At 38.3% G+C, this 19,678-nt stretch overlaps 1 protein-coding gene across 7 annotated transcripts in view; it reads right to left on the bottom strand.

Moving 5' to 3' along the window:
* The window catches only part of LOC131047875 (BEACH domain-containing protein B), a 273,465-nt gene that overhangs the window by 176,178 nt on the left and 77,609 nt on the right, over positions 1-19,678 (bottom strand). For 6 of the 7 annotated variants that reach the window (XM_057981678.2, XM_057981679.2, XM_057981680.2 and 3 more), the window contains exon 5: positions 15,410-15,571. The exons of the other annotated variant lie outside the window; for it this stretch is intronic. In XM_057981678.2, coding sequence (XP_057837661.2) covers positions 15,410-15,571 — 162 coding nt within the window. The remainder of the gene's footprint in view (positions 1-15,409; positions 15,572-19,678) is intronic. 7 annotated transcript variants of the gene reach the window in all.

A 19,678-nucleotide genomic window follows, 5' to 3' on the forward strand; every position in this document is an offset into this window, starting at 1 on the left:
AGTTTCATGACACATAGACATGACTATGACTGTGATTTTTGTGGCAGCATTTATACTTCCATGCTTCATCATGAGTTGGCAGCTAATTCACAAGAGGATGTCAGTGCTGGAAAGTCTCCTAGTATTGGTATTTAGTATTTGGATGTTAAAGGTGAAGCATGTGCAATGGATTTGTGTCACATACAATCACCTTTGCAATATCAGACCTTGGAAGAAAGTCGCCAGTTGATAGTTACGAGTTTCTTGGTTGGGAACATGGAGATCGAGTTATCTAGCATGAGTGATCACACTAGTGCTTTTGAAGATGCCTCTCAATCAGCAAATGAAGGTGACTCTACATCATTTGTGAGCGTTGATGCCTATGTTAGTCCTGGTGAACATGGAGTTGATGAAAAACAGCTATCTATTGCAGCTACGTCCGAGGAGGAAACTTCTTTGGTTAGTGCCATTTTCAGTCATGTGGAAGACATAGCTGCTGCAAATGAAGATGAAAATTAGAATGAGACCCCTCGTGGATCAGCACCTAATGATGTTTGGGATCGATTTGTCTCTGAACAAAATTTTGTCAAAACTTCTTCTAAACAATTTGATATGGAGGCTGGCATTCCTATCAATGATGGTGTTGATACTAAGCTCAAAAATAAATCAGATTTAGGGTTGCATAATGTTGATTATCAATTTGGAAATGTAGATGAGTATCATGATGTCCAAGAAATTGAAAAACCAATTGCGGATAAAGGTAATGTGAGCAAGAGTCTCTTGGTGGGTGACCTAGAGGTCATCATTGATGAGCCCTGTGAGGAGACAAATTTTCCTGATAGTTCTATGGTTGCTTCTAATGCTGTCCCTCTTCTTTTACTTGGGGATAGTATGCCATCATCTCATGTGTTGGGTGATTGGGATGATGACGATGATTCTATTTTTGGAACAAACGCTGCTTACTTCCAAATCAGCAAGAGGACAAAGAGGAAATCGGGGAGGAAGACTTTGGAGAAAGTCAAATTCTTCAAGCTCAATCACCCACCTCATCCATTAAATCCAATGTGGTTCATAAGCCAAATTTGGAGAATCAATTGAAAGTGAGCGAAGATAAGATTGTTGCAGCACTTTCTCATTTTGATAGCACTCGCAAGTTGATAGAAAACCATCTATGGAAGGGTCAACTTGAGTGGAGACAAAAGGGTGTTGAAGAATCTTCTCATCCTGATTTTCAGGTGATCAAAACAGCAATGGAAATAATGAAATCGGATTATTTAAATTTACTATCTGATCGTCATCATCTCCTTGACCTTACTGCAATCTATTATGAAGCATTGAAAAGAAAGCAAGACGAAGCGGATAAGCTAATCTCTAAGCTTATGGACACTAGGGATTCCTTGGAGGCTACTCAAGTAGCTCTTCAGGGGGCTAAAACTTAGAGGGAGAAGCATTGTGTGGAGCTGAGTCTAGTGCATTCTAAAAAAATCTGCCTCTTGGAGCAGCCCTTTCAGATGGGCAACAAACTCATAAGGAGAATGAGAAGATGGGACAAGGGAGTGAAGAAGCCGATGCACCTAATGGTGAAGTCTCAACAGAGACATGCTCACGTGAAGTTGGTGATAATTACCATGAGATAAATACCCCATCCAAATTAGCTAATGAGCATGTTGTTGATCTCAAATCAGCATTGGAAGACAAGGTGACATACCCTGTTGGTAATGTGAATGAGGAAAGACTCCAAGAATTCGCACTTCAGTAAGTGGACAAGACGAAATCACATGGTGATACAACTTGCAGCCTTGAGGCAAAAACTTCAACAAGAAATGCAAATCAGTTTCAGCCGATTGCACCTCTAAGTGTAGTTCTTAAAAGCATGTACCCAGAAGGGGAGGCGGTTGCTCAAGCCTTGGGCCAATTTGATAGGATTGACAAATTCATTAAGTATCTCATACAACACAGGCCTAAGGATGGAGTTTCGACGTCAACCTTACAAACAATCGAGAATGCACTCGGAGGGGCTAAAGCAGTTTTCTTGCAGTTACTTCCAGACAAGGCAACCACTACGCCAAAAGCTCGGACTTGTGGTGAATGGTGCCCATCGGCGCTAAGAGTGGGGTTTTTGTCCAACCAAAGTGCCAGTGCAGGTCAGCCCCCTCGTGGACACACGGCTGCCCGATCATGGGTGGGTCCCATCCCTGGGTACAAGCCCAGTGGGAATTCTCACCACCGCAACATTTAGGTGGGACATCACAGCCCACCACACTCCGCAGGGCTCGACCTCGGTTCTGATACCACTGAAATATCCCAAACTTGGATATTGCTTCAAATCTGATATGGGTTTTCGTTTTTGCTCATGTTTTGTTTCATCATAATGTAATATTGCAACATTCAAACAGGAAGATTGAACATGCAAGGTGAGCAATATAGATTTTCAAGGAAATCAATCAATGAAATACAGAGAATCTAAATAAGCCAACGGTATTCTTTGATAAAGAAATGTATTAGTGTTTACAAACACATTTTGCTGTTACAAACGAGAAAATGCCTAATGCCATCAACTAACACATACCCGGGATGCCTCCATACATAAAATAACAAACCCTTTAAAATCTGCAAGACAGATCATCGAATCTCCATGAAAACTAATATGTGCAATTGTGAATCTTGAGATGAATCCACCAAGTGGGCTGATCTGGGTTTCCGTCCTGTTTTGCGGTGCACACACCTCCCCGTCTTCTTTGACGCGGACCTGTTGTGACGTTTTCACACATCGCCCTATTGCAAATGGGGACCCCCACTTTTTCGCTTTTAGGGTAGGTGTTTTGCCTGGTTACCTTAGTTTAGCAGGTAGTTTCCTAGTGCTTTCCTTTGCTTATGAGAGGGCGTCGGATTATATGTTTTAAAATGTCAAAATGATAGAGTGATCCTAATTTTGTCTCAGTCAGAAGGATGCAACAAGTTTTGATTTTGAGCGTCAATGAGTTTAAATGAGTCTAAGTTGGTGATACTTTTGTGCCTAAGCGTCAAGAGATCCTTTGGGAGTTGTCTTTTCGCTCCTAGTAGGTCAATCAAGTCAAAATGGCACCTTATCCTGATGAGATCCCTATTTTTTTCACTCTAATTTGGATAAATTTGGCTGTCTCGATGCATAATGATGAAATTTAACATGTCTAGGTGTTTTTGAGTGTGGAAATCCATTAAATTGAAGTTTAAGGATCAAAAATCTTGATGAGGGGCGTTTTTCCCCAAGTTTTTGGGCATATTTCCAATGGACCCTAATTTTTACCCATTCAAAATCTTGATGGATGGCGTTTTTCCCCAACTATCTAGACTTTTGTCCTAATGGACCACGTTTTTTCACCAGGGGGGCCAAATTTCGTCCAAGTGTTCGAAATTTTCCTGATGGAGGTAGAATTTCCCCAAGAATGATGTATGAAGTTTTATGCAGATAAAATTCCCTATCTTGATGGGGGTCATTTTTCCCCAAGTCATTTTGTGAGCAAATTTAATGGAAATAAGTGCGGATAATTGTCTTGGATAATCATCCAAATGGGGATTGATTTTTCCCAAAAGGTGGATTTTTTACTTAATGAGCATAATGAAGAGATTTCATGTATCCACATGGAAATAGATTTTCCCCAAAAGGCAATTGTGGCGACTTATGGTGATTTTTAACATGGATTTTTGTCCAAACATGGGGCGTTTTTCCTAAGTTGGCCCAAATTCAATGAAATAGAACAATTTTATATGCAAATGTGAGTGGAATTCAATCGTTTTTACCTTGGCAAAAATTATTTAAAGATCAAAAACAATTATTTAATGCTTGAAAGCAATCATTAATGATTAAAATAAATTCCTACGGCAAATCAATTTTCCTAGGCAAGTATAAAAGGCAAGTTTTTATCCCACATTGCTTGTGTGGTGAAGTTGCAAGGTAAAAACAAGTTTAAAAGGGGTATGCCAGCATTATAATAATATTATAAGTGACTGATGTGACAGTTAAGTGGCAGATTGGCGAGTTTCCAGCTTGGCGATTCTGCCTAATCCATAGTACACCATTTTTGGGAGTTAAGTTGCAGATTTAAAGCATTTGTTTGCCCAATCAGACCTGGGCGCTATAATCGGAGACCATTGCAGCATGCTTAGTGGCTGATTAGGCCACACTTAGGCAATTTTGGGAGGTGGCGCCATGATTGGGGTTTGGGGAGGCCACAATTTTTCTTTGTGGCTGTTTGCTTCACTTTGTGGGGTGATTTTGTTGACTTCGCTGAGTTCCATTGAAGTTTAAGGGCTGCCATTGCACTCAGATCAGAATTTCACGCCATAGCTGGAGGTTGTTTTTGACACCATTGTTGGCTGGAACCTTCATTTCCAGGCCTGATTTTCACTTCCAGCCATTAAAATTGATCAATTTCTAAGTGTCCTCAGAATTTTGGAGGCCATTCTCAGACCTTGGAAGGGTGTATTCAGACTTTAACATCAGAAAATCAGACTTCAATACACCATTTTCTGAGTATTTTCAGACATTGGAGGGTGTATTCAGACTCAATCCTCAGAAAATCATACTTTATATCAACTTTAATATCAAAAATTAGTCACTTTCTGAGTGTATTCAGACTTCCAAGTGACGTTTTCAGACCTGGACATTCATTTTCGGGCACCAAATCATACATTTTTTGAGTTTACAGGGTGTCTTCAGACTTATTTATTGCAATCAGGTTTTCTTGAGGAGAATTTTCCAGATTTCAATCCGGACTTTCACATTTTCCAGAATTGGGGTTACAATTTTCTAATTGGAACCTAAGTTAAATTGACTGATTACCTATCACAGATTGGGACAAATGTTGGGAACAAAGTCCCTATGAGGTCCAGATTTCCACTCCATCGAATGGTGATCAAATCAACACAATTTTCAAGGACAATGAGTCCTGATGAGGGTCGGATTTCCACTTGAGGACGGAATTACAAAGTAAGGGACAAATCAATTCAAATGAAGATCAATAACAAAGCAGTCCCTATTGGCATCAAATTTCCACCAAGTGAAGGAATGGACAAGGATAATGTGGATGTTTTGAGGACTGATCCGTCCATATGCATATGGATTTCCCACCAAGGTTGAAATAAAATTTATCCCATAGAGGTTTGATTCAATGTTCGTTTATTTTGTAGGTCTGCTACAAGGAAGGGAAGCACAATGATCAAGGCTTGAAGAGGATGCATATTGCAATGACAATATCACAAATGCGGATGAGGAAGATCAACACTTCAAACATTGGAAGAGGATTTCAAGACAAAGATTTTCAAAAGCAAGGTGTGGACTAGATCAAACATGAAGAAGACTTCACCTTGATGGTGAACAAATGAAGGAAAGCAAGTTCAAGACATGCACAAAGGATTTCATATCAAGAAATCAGGAACTACATCAAGGAATTTCAATATTAGAGAGCGCCAAGGAAGGAAATATATCAAGATCTTGATTCGGAAAAATTTCCAAACGTGAGGATAAAATTGTTCAAATCTATAAGGCAAATTGATTAAGCTTACGAGGCAGGCTGAGGTGGCATCCCAATCACCATTCGTTCAATCAAAGGGTACCAAGTCAACATGTGATGTCCCCAAACAAGACCCTATCCAGTATTGTTAATATTAAGAAAGCTCCTTGTATTATCTTAAAGGAGTGTTGGAATAGTTTGTCATTATGGCTTATCATTAATGGCTGTTTAAAGATATGATGATGCAAAGACTAAAGCTAAGGAAACATGAAAGCATTATTCAAGACTTGTACATTGATGTGATGAAACTCTTTCAAGTTTACCTACAGCTGTAGCCTGTGACTATTTACAGATTAAAGATCTTAATAAGATCATTAAATCAGATGGAAGACAACTAATACACTTGTATGCAGCGATGTGTACTCCATAATGCAAAGAAATAAGAAGACATATAAATCAATGATGTGCTTCATTATGAGCCATTGATCAAAGATTATACTTTGAATATCTTTATATATTACCAACCTCATAATGACAGCAACTTTATAAGCATCAAGGAAAGAAATGAATAAAGAAAAAGATAATGAACGATTTATGCTCCATTTCATATAACTGACTATGAGAACAAGTTCATAAACAGCAACATATGGAAGTGGTCAACTTTCTATTCAAACATCAACCATACAGATTGTGGCATAAGCAATGGCAGCGAAAAATGTGTAGCAATTCCAATAATTAAAGGCTGACAATCAGCAAAGACAGTGTCTAAACAATGATTAAAGATAATACAATGATTTGTATTTGTTATCAAAAGCAGCAGCAGCAATTTGCTAAAACAACGTAAGCAGTAATTTCAGCGATTCATTAAGACAGAGAAACGTAGTTAATACTTAATATAATCAAGGTGACTTAATATTGACCGATAATCCAAGAAGTTCAAAGTTGATTAAAGTCATAATCCAAGGGGTGTGATTTGTTTAAGGATGAGTTAAGGTGTCTAATTAAGAGGTGCGATTACTAATAGAAAAGTAATTTGTTTTCAAAAAGATACGACTTCTTTGGAGAAGACTCTTCATGAAGAGACGTGTCTTCTTGGTGAAATGCAGATATAAGTAGAGGTTGTAAATTATTGTTGGCGGGGTGGACGTAATTAATACTGAAAGGAGAATAACCTGTATGTGTGGTGTGGAAAAAGAAAAATATAACAGAATATTATTCAGATGGAAGAAAATATAAAGGCAATAATAGATTAATGGAAGAGGTACATATTAATGAAGACAGTACGTAAGGAATACTCGTGTTGCTGGGAATAATCATTGTCATGTTGTCGTATTATGTTATGTTGTCGTCGGTAATTATGAGTTTCGGCAGTCAGTTAGTCGTCCCGAAGGGCAGTTGGACGGGACAGTTGGTCGCACCCCTTCGGGTATTATATATTGCATACCTTTCCTTCAAAGTAGCGTCATGATAGCCGTATCTGGGTGTAATGTTATAAGCACTTGATGTACGTGGACTGTTGAATTAATACAGAGACTGGTTCTTTAATATATTTCCATTATGTTCTGTGCATTTACTTTCTGCATTTAATTGTTTACCCGTATGTGACAAACATCTGGCACCATTGCCTAGACATGCTCGGGAAAGGAAGGAGGGGATGGCGTACAGACACGATGGGCCTACCCGTTGGTGAGATCAACCCAGAGGCTGACGACGCAGAAACGGAGCTCTACGACGAAGAAGACACTACAACAAGGGAATTCTCAATCCTGCTTTAGGCAGCCATCGAGACCTACGTCCGAAGAGAGGCCACGGAGGCTGAAGTCCCAACAAGTGTCATGTGGACCGCACTGGAAGTTAGCCCCGCAATGAATCAGTTGATGAACCACCCTAGTTGCTTGCACAAGCATCACTAGCACAGCAAACTTGCCTGGAGGAGATTGCCCGTGACGAGTGACGCCAACAGGTCCTCCGACAGTACGCAGAAAACAATCGTTGTTGGGACGCCGAGCGTGATGGCAAGAGGCGAAGGGGAAATTGAACCCTGTAATAACCCCGACACAATGTTGACATAAATTGTGGCCGAAAGGGAAACTAATAAAAGTTTTTTGTTTTGTGTACATGGTGCGTGCTTGCGATGTATGGAAGTGATTTATGCCCAATATACTAAATAAGGACAAAAATAAAAACATACAAAGTGACGAATGGGAAGTGGCACAAAGAGCGTTGAATCTCAGACAGCAAATAGAACGAAGGCATAGGCTAAGGCAGCTTGCCGAGGGACCACCGGCCGAGGGGTTGCTCGAAGGGAACCCAGAAGGTGTCACGGAGGTTGCGGAGTCAGAGATAGACGGAGAGAATTACACTCTCTACACCATCGTAGGGTTGCCTGAAGGGAACCTAGAAGGAGTCACGGAGGGCGCCGAAGGAGAACTCTACAGTGGCCACCTCCAGGCATGAATGGTACGCTTTGAGGAACTCGGAGTATGTCTCCACTGGACGTGAGGTTGCCTTGGTGCATGCACAGAGGGCTCGAGAGGAACTGACCACCAAGTTGGAGGCAGTAGTAGCATGAGACTTAGCTCAACGTACCCAAGAGTTGGATGCCGAGAGGGCAGCGCAGGTGGCTATCGAGGACAAATTGGCTAGGGAGACAGTATCATTTGAGTAGCAGTTGGTGGAGACAAAGACTAAAAAGCGTGTTTTGCAGACAAGTTTGGTTTAGGCACAGGAGGACTGTGATGTCAAGGAAAAAAGAACTCCTTGCAGAAGCAATAATGGTGACATCCGCACTTGAGCATCGGATGGCAGCAAAAAAGGGTTTTTAGGCGAGGACGCAACAGGTGTATAAGTTTCGGGCTCGACTAGCGTCAGCAGTTCCTGTAGTTCTCTACCTTGGTTTTGTTTAATGTCATCTCTATTTTGTATTAAGTCGTCCGGAAACGACTTCTTTTTCTTGGGGGGGATGATGTTGCCAGGAATAATCATTATGTCATGTCGTCGTATTATTTTATGTTATCGTCAGTAATTATGAGTTTCGGTAGTCAGTTAGTCGTCCCGAAGAGCAGTTGGGCGCGACGGTTGGTCGCACCCCTTCAAGTAATATATATTGCATACCTTTCCTTCGAAGTAGCATCATGATAGCCATATCTGGGTGTAATGTTATAAGCACTTGATGTACATGGACTGTTGAATTAATACAGAGACTGGTTCTTTAATATATTTCCATTATGTTCTGTGCATTTACTTTCTGCATTTAATCGTTTACCCATTCGTGGCAAACAACTCGCAGAGATCTATAGAGGGATGTGATGAACATTAGAGATTCAACATATAGATCTAAAAGGGGCATATGCATGAAGATTTATGTGCAGAGTGAATAGAGATTTATGAGTAGTGTGTTGTGTATATATGATTTGTGTGCGAAGACAATCACATATGGAGTGTGGAGAAGAATATGATGTAAGTAAAATAAAAGAATATATTTTAAAAGAGTGGAAAAGTGTGTTGGGTGTGGGGAAATATAAAAGGGAAATTAGTCAAGGACACTAAACATGAATAAAGAAAGCAAATATAATGAAATATGTGTAATATATTAATTAAATAAAGAAGTTATCTAAAAGACGTTATCAAAAGGCATGTCTTTTAGATAAAAGGCATAGTTTAAAGGTTTATAAGACGAGAAGTTTTAAAAAGAATATTGAGCATAGGCACCAAGGACATGGATGAAAAGTAAGATTACAGTTCCAATGAAGAGAGGTGTACAAAAGATTATTGCAGATCTATGGAGGATTGTATGAACAGATTATGTAAGGAGATAGTGAAGATTTAATGGCAGACTTATAAGGAGGTTGTAAGAAGTTCTATAGTAGATTTGTAAGCAGATGGTAATCAGTTTTTGGGAGGTTTATCATCAGCATAAATCAAAGGAAGCTATCAAGATAAGTTCTATCTTCCAAACTACTCTTAAAATTTTAAGTTAAATATCATGATAAAATGTCTTCAGTTTGGGTAAATTTTGTATTACAGTTCTCAACTTAAGTTGGAATTGTTGTTTCACGTTAAAATAAAGGAAATTCCCAAATGGGGACATTACACAACATTCATTCAAGGAGGGAATAAGTGACATGTGGCACTACATCAAATACTATTTATCTTACTTACCCTCATCTCTCATTGGTCAATGTAATGGTGGTTGTAACAAACCCTAATTAGGGTTTCTATCTTTCAATCTTGGCCATTCAACTTGAATCGATATGAGCCATCCATTGTAATGAGCTATCTATATAAGGCTCAATGCTCTCATTTGTAAAGGTTAATAGAATAGTTGGTAGTAAAGAGTACAAGATAGTAGTTAGATCATTAGAAGTTAGGAATTAGAGTAGGACGATAAAAGGCAGAAATTGTTGCCAAGGCTTGTAAATGGGTACACTATTTTCATAAATAGTTATGGTGAATTGTGGCATTCTTTTTACATGTTGTATGGTTTCTTGTTCTTTATCCTCATAGCTTAGATGAAGTTCATTGATCATGATGGAGAAGTGCAATGGTATTTGATGAATTCCTCAAGTGTTCATACTTTTGGTAGTTTGCTAATTGTAAGCTACTGTGCAAAGTTAGCCTAAACCTTATGATTATGGTTGCTAAGTTCAATTGTGGATGTTTGCTCAAGTTGCGTCAGTATTGGGTATTTGAATGAATGATCCTCGATACGAAGATCTTTCGACTCCTTAGAAGATCGCACTAACTTGGTGTAGTTGTTGCTTGTCTTGGCAAACCCAAGTTATTTTTGGGGAAATATGTCTATCAAAGCACCATCTATTATCTTCCTTGTCCTTAGGATTAGATTAGACTCTCTAAACCCTTTCCTTTTGATCTTTCTTTGTTAGATGAGTTAATCCCACGTTCCAGCAACGTCCAAGTATTCAAGCATTCATGTACAACGTAAGTCCCCTTGTGATTCCAGCATTATCACATCAAACCATTGAGCTTATCCACAAGTCAACACGTGACATTTCCTAATCTTGGAGTTGTCTCATTTGATCGCGAAGCATAGCATTTGAGAGACTTTGTTCAAGAGAGGATAAGATACCTTGGTATTTTATTTTATGTCCGTATGTGCATAAAAAACACATCAACAGGACCCCCCGCCTTTTTTGTTTGCTGAAGCCTGCTCCATGAGAGAGAGAAAGCTCTGTAAGGAAGAATTAGAACCCTTTGTGGCCTCTCTTCACTTGCTAAAAACAATTCAAAACCCAAAGGTAATGCCAAACACCTTCGAAATGCAAGGCCCGAAATATGCTTGTTTTTTTTCAAAGGCTTTGATGGGGGGCGTTTGTTCATTTGGAGGACTTCATTTCGCATCCGTTTCAATCACAATCTGCTAAACCCATCAAAAATACCGAGCTTCGAACTGCTTAGGGCATTTACAGGACAAACAAAATCCGATGTTAGGGCAAAACAAAATTGTTTTGCTTGCGATTTCGGCCCTTTTTTATTGGCAAAAATACCGAAAAATGGATTCAGCCTGCATAAAGTCGCACCCCCTACAATCATGAAAAGGCTGAAACAAAACACGAAAAGGGGTGTAAAGTAATGCTTAAAATCATTAGCGATAAGAGAAGTTCGGGCATAATTGTTAAGCAAAGTTAAGATCGAAATCAAAGCATGAAGAAGTTCAACAAATCATTCTTTTATTTTCCTCATCCTTCATGGTAAGAGCACCGAAAATCAGTGTTAAAAAGTTGAAGCAGGGAAAAGGTTTGAAATTCTTTTATCGAACTCTTTTTCATCTTCTAAAAAGGCCAACGAAAACACCGAAGATTATACCAAAGTGGGGTTGAGACTTAGTTGAGGCAAATAGAATAAAGTTTTTGTGTTTTAAGAGAAAAACGCCTTCTTTGCTATCATCCCCTCACAACGCCTTTCAATATGCTGAAGTCGTGCCTCCCTACCTCATCAAAATATCAAGTTTTTAGTTGCAAAGTCTAAAAAGAAAATGAGTAATAAATACAAGCTCCCTTTTGATGAATAACTTTTGTCATGGTGCCTTCACAACCCCAGTGAAAATACCAAAAGTGGATCTTTTAAATTATAACAAGAAAATGAGAAATCGCATCATCAAATCACACAAGGCAAGGGATATGGTATTATTCTATTGGCTTGATTCTTGACTTGTTGTATTTTCTTTTTAAGTTTGAGGGAGATGTTAACGCCAAGAGAGAATCCTGTACACCAACTAAAGAAGGGACCGTGATAAAGCTAGGTCACCAAAGATAGAGCTTGAGGGTGTCGACAACCAAGGATCATCACCACCACCACCAACAATAAGTTGAAGTCCAGATCACAAGATTAAAGGCTGGTGATTACATAGGAATGCTACTAGAAAGGTAGAATCAGAAATGCATAGTAGGAAATATCAGAAAGTTTGTTTGTAGAAACAGGGGTGATTTATTGTAAAATGGCTACATGTGGGCCCCATTAATGCAATTTAAAACAAAGGGGACACAGGATAGTTATTTCTCAACTACCTGATTGCAAAATTTGATTGATAACAATTGCAAGTACCTAAAGAATTGATTGAAAAGGGGCAATTGGGAAGTTATGGGAATTACTAGGTATGGGCTAAAGTTGTCAGAGCTTCTAGAAGGCAGATCACAACCATTGGATGGATTCAATCCTGGCCTTTGGTTCAAAATGTAAAACCTATAAAAGGCCAATGCCTCACTCTTTGTAAAAGGTAGGTTAGTTAGAAATTTTAGATAGCTAGCAAATTAGGAGTAAAAGTAGACTAGGATTGTCGAGGAGTAAAAGTAGAATAGGATTGTTGGACAGGAATTGTTGTAATGGCAATTGAAACAAATAAATAAACATTGAAGTATGGTGTTTGTCATTTTGTTCTCTTCTATTGGCATGGTTTTTTTTCATCAAATTAGCTAGTTAGTGTTCAATGATTTTAATGTTGAAGTGTGAGGGTATTTGATGTGATTTCAGGTTCATACCATTGGGGGCTTGTTGATTGTAGGTCTCTATGCATGGTTAGTTTGACCCCTATTATTGTTCTTTAGTTCAATAGTGGGTATTTGTTTTAGGATGCGCCAAAATTGGGTGCCTAAATATATATCCACAGTCTGAAAATCCTTTATTCCCTTGGAGCTTGCACTATTCCTGTGGAGTTGTGAGTGTAACTCTGGCTAAGCAGAAATTTATTTATGTGAAATCTGTCTACTCGCAACACCAACTGGTCCTATCATTGTCCTTAGGATTCCTAAACCCTAGCTCTTTTTCTTTTATTTTCCCCAATCTGAAATCAAGGCATTGCCAGATGCAGACTAGCTTGTAGCATTCGTAAGCCCCCTCATGTTTACGGGTAAAACACACTACTATTGAGTTATCCCCGTAGTCAAGACCTTATAGTAGGAACCTTGAGGTTGTCCCCTTTGATCAATCCGAACAGCATTAAGGATTTCCTTATTCAACAGAGGATAGGATACTTAGCATTCTATTCTATGTTAACAGAAAGATTAGAGAAGTGTACTTTTCCCACGTCAACACATCCAAATAGCCAAAACCTCTAGGATTTTCGTCCTAGGGTTTACTAAACCTGCAAGCTAAAGCTCTCAAGGAAAAGTTTCTTTGAAAATAACAACTCAATAATGAATCCTCATTGCACTTTTTCCTCATTTCATAATACTTTTTTTTTTTTTTTGTGATAGGTAATAGGCCAAGGGCCGAAAGAATTTTATTAATATAAAATATTTTACATCTCGGTTCAGTGTGGGCACTGGTAGGAAAGAACCGAGGCAAGAAAACCTCTAGTCTAGCCCAAGGAAGATTGACTTCCTAGAAAAATATACAAAATCCTTTGATGGTATTTCTACCTTACATTGCTTGGCAATTTTGCCATTGAAATAAAAATCATAAAAAATTATACAAATGCTGTGGAATTTTAAGAGTTTTGGAAGAATTATATTCGCTTTCTGATTTTGATCCTGGGGTGTGGCTTAAAAGATACAATCATTTCTTCTTAGTATCCTTGCCCTGCAAAACAGACCAACCACCCCAAAAACACAAAACCATGCACTCGAAAACCTGCAATACATCTTAAATTACCATGTCAGCATATGTTAGTCCGAGATCAAGCAACACTTTGGTGAATAAAGGAAATTGGACCGCCTTAGTATAGTGGATGATATAGTGATAATCAGAAAATGCTCCAGTCAGGCATTTTAATTCTAGAGTTTATCCCAAGACATTTTTTAGGAGAATTATAAAATTTAGAATATGATTCATAGACCACTCATCCACAAAATGACAGATACAGAGCATATAACTACATATGAATATAATCCTTGTATTTCATCTATCATAGGTAACCCCGTCTACACAATTCTTAGTTTTAAATCAGCGAAATATCATTCCTACATTTAACAGCAGTTCAACTATTAAGAAAACATTAATATGGCCTAGAAACCATAGTTGTCTATACTGCCTAATCAGAAATTGAAGCAGACACAACCAAACATAAGATCCGAATGAAGCATGTTTTGCCCATATTAATCAGTGGACTCGAACATACCGAAAAGCCCATACTTAGTCTAGATAACAGAGACTAATAGATTAGAAAGACCTCTGTAACAACTATACTATAACCTAGACCGCACCGAAGTAAAGAGTAATATAGCATAATAACAACACGGCGGTAGAATCCGAATGTCACCAGAGTTATTCAAGGGGTCTTCAAGGGGGCAGCACAGCGAGAGTTATTCCTCTTGTCCTTGGGAGTCTGGGATTACAGGCCCCCCATCCAGCTCAATACCCTGCAAGTTCAAGTAATCCTCAAACCAAGAGTCCTTGCTTGGAGCACCAAAGTGAAAAAGGCAAAAGAGGAACTCAAGGCTCCTACGAATTTCTTTAGTTCTGGCATTGAAGGTAGTTGGGTCTTCAATAACCAGAATATGCTTCCTGGGCACCGGGTTGTTATTAATGATCAAGATGTCATAATGCCTAGGCCTTGGGATGGTCAGTTCGTCACTAATATTGACAAGAACCTTCTCCATCTCCCCCAGAATGGATGCTTTGAAGACATCCCTGCATAGGGCAGCCGTAACCTCTCTGTCCTTCTCAAAATACATTGTCACAGCTAGGAACATGGCCGCCATATCCTGGTCATTTCATAATACTTTTCCTTTTCAAAAGTACTACTTCAGTTTATTTCTCTTTTAATTTACTTTTCCCCTCAAAAGTGACTTTACTTTATAATTTGTCATTGACATTATTATAAAGTCACTTTACAAAATAAATTATTAACATTTAATTAATTAATTATCACTCGAAGAAAAGGGGACATTAAAAAATACATCTATGACCACCCTTGGGTGTCTCACCTATTAAAGACCTCACCAAGGAAAACAAGTTTGTGCGATTGGGAACCACACAATTTGCCACCAACTTCGTAACATTGCAAAGCATTTCAGGTACACTCACATTTCTTAAGCAGATGTTTGTCACTAGGTGGGTAGATTTTCCTTACTCAAACAAGGACAAAGCAAAAAGGATCATGAAGACCGTTTTAATGATATGTTAGGTTTCTGTCATATTTGTTTACATAAAAAGTCCAACAGTTCAATGCATCTTTTGTTTCTATAGTACATGATTTCTAGCATTGTTGGCATTTTAAACCAAAATTCTTGGACTTTTTCAGCTCAGAATGAAAATCAAAAAAAAAAAAAGAGCATAGAGCTTAAAATGCATTGTGTATAAAATTGTTAAGAATATGTATTGATATGAGTAAATTAGACGTCATGATGGATAAAACAGCAAGAACAAAAATCACAACTGAGTAAAACTATCAAAAAACAGTGAGTGTTGAATCTGGAAAAAAAGATTAAAATACCAAATGAAAAAGAGAATGAATCTGGCAGAAAAAGCATTGTAGGCACCTTTCATCAGAGCCACAAGTGTTTGTAATCCTCCATAATAGCCAAAAACCCATTGATTGTGTACTGAACGCATTAAAATTCTCAAAGCATCCAGTAATCGCAATCCTCTCTCCATATTCAATGGATTTGGGGATGCATCAGTTGAATCTGGAGTTGACTGCACTGCAGTTTATGTAAAACAATAACAATGAGAAAGCTTGAATGCATATTGTTCATGATAATAATCTCCCTGTATCAAATTATAAGCATGTCATTCTATAAGCATGCACATGTTCATTGAATGAATATGTCAAGAATATAACACTTATAAGGAAATATTCACATTAATAATGTTTAAACTTGCCAAATAGTGGCAAAAGCAAGATACTATGCAAAATGCAGTTATATGTATTTCTGTTTTGGTTTTTTAAGTTTTAAGTACATTGACAATGAATGGATCAAGATTGGATCCAAAGGAAGACTGAAAGAGAACCAACAAAAACTAATTGCACTAGTTAAAAGTACACAAGAACAGGCACAATCAATCATTACTAACACCCACAGTCATGCCACAGAAGCGTAAACAGTCAGAAAACTTGAATGCACTCAGTAAAAGCTTGTGTGAACATTAAAAATGAAGAGAAAGCTGGCACACATACCAAAACGTTAGCATATACGGGAAAAAAGCAAAAAAGGTTTGAATGCACACAGAAAACAAGAAAAGTTTTCATGCAAATGTAGAACTAGCATCCACCGTAAAACACAAACACACGCAGAAGAAACCACCTGCACTCAAACACCAATGCTTGGAAGTATGTTCAAGAGGGAAACGATGTTCTAGCAAGACCCAATGCAACAATCTAAAACAAGAAAAACAGTAGCTACCGTATTCAAAATATAATTAGCCCTTCTGAGATAAAATTAAGTGCTCTTACTGGAAAAAACAGTCTTCTCACACTGTTAAAATCAAGTCTTCAATTCTGCAACCCTAGTTCTTCAAATTTTGGGGACAGAAACTTTTTTAAAAATTGCTAAAATGTAACAGCCATCTAACTCCCATCAGCAACTACAAAAATGTGGCTGCAGACCTGTTGAGTGCATACCTAAAATGGAGCCGTAAATAAGTTCTGATAATGGCTAAAGAAATTCCTATGTGAACAAGCAAACAACAGCTTGGAGAAAACACATCAGTACCATCCAAAAGTGTGTTTGCACATCCATTTCAGGACGCACAGCAGAAATTAAGAAAAATGCATAAACAAGGGAAAAACAGAGATTAAGTTAATAACTTTACTCTCCTCGTTTGTGTGTATTAAATAGATGGACAAGCATAGGAATCTCTCTTGGTTGGATAGGGCCAAGCAAATGCAAAAAGGACAAGGCTAGTTAAAGAAAAAAATGTCTACAAGAGAGTGTTTTCGTCATTTACAGTCAACAAGAGGAAATAAGAAGAATGAACCACACATTGCAAGTTGAAAACAAAACTATTTGAAACTGAAACTGAAAATGGCAAGAAACTAGTATTGCAGAGGCCATTGCTATTTATATGAAAATGAGAGAGACTTACACATGAATTGTCGGAGGAATGTTTTTGATAGATTATGTTTTGTACTGAAGATCAAACTAGGAGGTCCAAAGCTTTCCCAAACCAGCAGGGTTTGATGTAAGAGCATACATATGAGACTAGCAAAGTTAATTTTAAATCTGGATTTATTATAAAAATGAAGATAGGGAACTAACATCTACAACACTGTTCCTTTTTCAAAAAGCTTATATTGGAAAAGGACAAAAATAGTATAATTTAGTATTCTATGAGATATCTTGGGTGTGTGTACTTTATTTCTGGTTTATTCTAATGTACATGACTTGTAGTTTTTTGTTTAATCATTGGCCTGCCCAAGATTAAAGCATAACTATAACATGAAGTACTATTATACACTTCATTATCCTTGTGAGGTATGTAGGTTTTATGGATGCCATCAACAGCTGCCTTATGGTAACCAATAAGTAGACTCAAGTATCAATCTGCAACAATCAAGTGAGGAGACCTCACAAACAAAGTATCCTAGAGTGTCTCAATGGTAAAAGTGAAAGAATGATTGTGTCGACTTTTAAGTCTCTCCTTCACAAATCGAAAGTGATATGAGTGTGAATGTGTTGTACTTAGCACCTGCAGATCCTCTACCAAATCTCATTAAATCAGATTTTCTGGCTTGCCATGGTCAAGGATAAGCTTCGCCAATGTCTTTGACTTGACATTTACAAGTGAACAAAGTTTCCACATTGTGAGTAGATTAACCAACCATGACAGTAAGCTAAAAAAATTAAATGTTAGGATATATGAGTATCTTTCAATCTTCAGACCATGACTAATGCACAACTGCAGAGATGTTTCAGAACTTTGGTTGCAAGATACAAATCCCTTCTAAGGAACATCCAATGCCAGATGTTCAACTATCAGTGAGTAATGTTTATTTCTTTCGTGGATTTTAGATGCATGACCTTGTTGATTGTTCTATGGAATATATGCATCAGAAGTTAACTATAAAACCTACACAATCTAGGGTGATGTTAAGCATAAGTGTGAAATTACTGTTTGGACAGATGTCCTTTGGATGGGACTGCCCACAACAGATTCCACATTATATCAAAAAATTCATGTAGTCAGGTAGTCAGGAGTAAGTGGAGAAAATTGGTTCTAAATTGCTAACATAAACGAACTAAGAACTACTACCCAAATAATTTTGCAATTTCACATCTTAGTTTTGGAATGATCAAATCAAGCTGTTTATCATGTGAAAATATAAAGTCAGCCTATACTTGTGTTGTTGATAACTATATTAAAAGCAGAGAAACGAAAATCGCCATGAGTCACCTAAACTTGGCGAGTCCGAGTCCGAGTCATGCTCGCCGAGTCTCTGGGACTCGGACTCGGACTCGTCCGAGTCTGGCGAGCAAAATCGCCAGACTCGCCGAGTTGGCGAGTTTGGCTCAAACTCGCCAAACTTGGCGAGTCCTGAGCCCCAAACTCAGCTACTGGCTGGGTTAGTAAAATGACAAAAAAAACATTTTAAAAAGTTTTTTAAAATGAATGGTATCATCTTTGTTCACTACAACCTCCGCCTGAGAATGAGAAAAATTAGGGTTACAACATGCTGCCCCTTGACCCCACCTTGGGGGCGCAGTGGGGGCGCTGCCCCCAAACCCCCGTCGAAAAATATGGGGGGAAACTGCGTCAATAGAAGTAGGGAAAATTTAACCTCTAAGTCTAACACTGATTGGATCGACCAGGTAGATATAGAGGCTGAGACTGTAGCCATGGCAGAGGAGGAGCGGAGAGCACGAGCACATACAGGAGATTCAGAGGCAGATAGTGACACGGATGTTCCTGATGTTGGTGAGCATGGCATCATGTCACGGGGAGCGGCTATGGTTGTCGAATCATCCAGGACCTACCTTAGACGCCTTCGCAAGGGGTCGGGGCCGGAGGGTGCAGGCTCCTCTGAGCCATAGGCTTGTAGTTGTATTTACCTTTGGTATTTGTATGAAACATTTGATGATGATCATATGATGACATAGATTTTTTATTCCATGAGTTTTGTAATATTGTATACATTTGACAATATTTATATATCTATGTTTGTTATTTCCTTCAGCTACAATTTGCGTTTATGCTTATGTGATTGATGCATACTTGTGTATGTAATCAAATGAGCCGAGTTCGATGATGTTATTGTGTCTTTAAGGTGTATTCAATAAAGGGTGCTGAAACAACTTTCAAATCTTTAAAAATCTCTAAATATCTTGAGTTTTTCACTTTCCCGAGTCCAGCCGAGTCTGACGTCGGGTCCCGAGTCCAAGTCCGAGCCGAGTCCGAGTCCCGTTTCTTTGATTAAAAGTAAAGTATGTTAGCATTTTAATTCACACATTACAACATAACACAGATGGTACAGTGTGTATGATCAATCCATTCTTCAAATTAGAAGGGGAAGCTTTGTGTACAAAAAATAAGAATAAGTACTCACATTTATAATTTGTACAGTGGTTTTTCGGTTGGTTCACAAAAAACAAACTAAAAGTGTCTTTTTGAATTCACCTAGGCCATTAGGGTTTTTGATGTTATCAAAGTTATCGATAAACTCTAGGAATGTCATCAAAGTTGTTGGTGAGCATTGATATCACATACAAATAAAAGTTTATCCTTCTCATGGTCATACCTCAGAGTGAAAACATTCTTGTGGCTTAAAATCATATCACAACTCCCTCGGCATATTCAAAATAGATTAAAAA

This window comes from Cryptomeria japonica, chromosome 3, assembly GCF_030272615.1.
Source record: "Cryptomeria japonica chromosome 3, Sugi_1.0, whole genome shotgun sequence".
NCBI classification, from domain to species: Eukaryota; Viridiplantae; Streptophyta; class Pinopsida; order Cupressales; family Cupressaceae; genus Cryptomeria; species Cryptomeria japonica.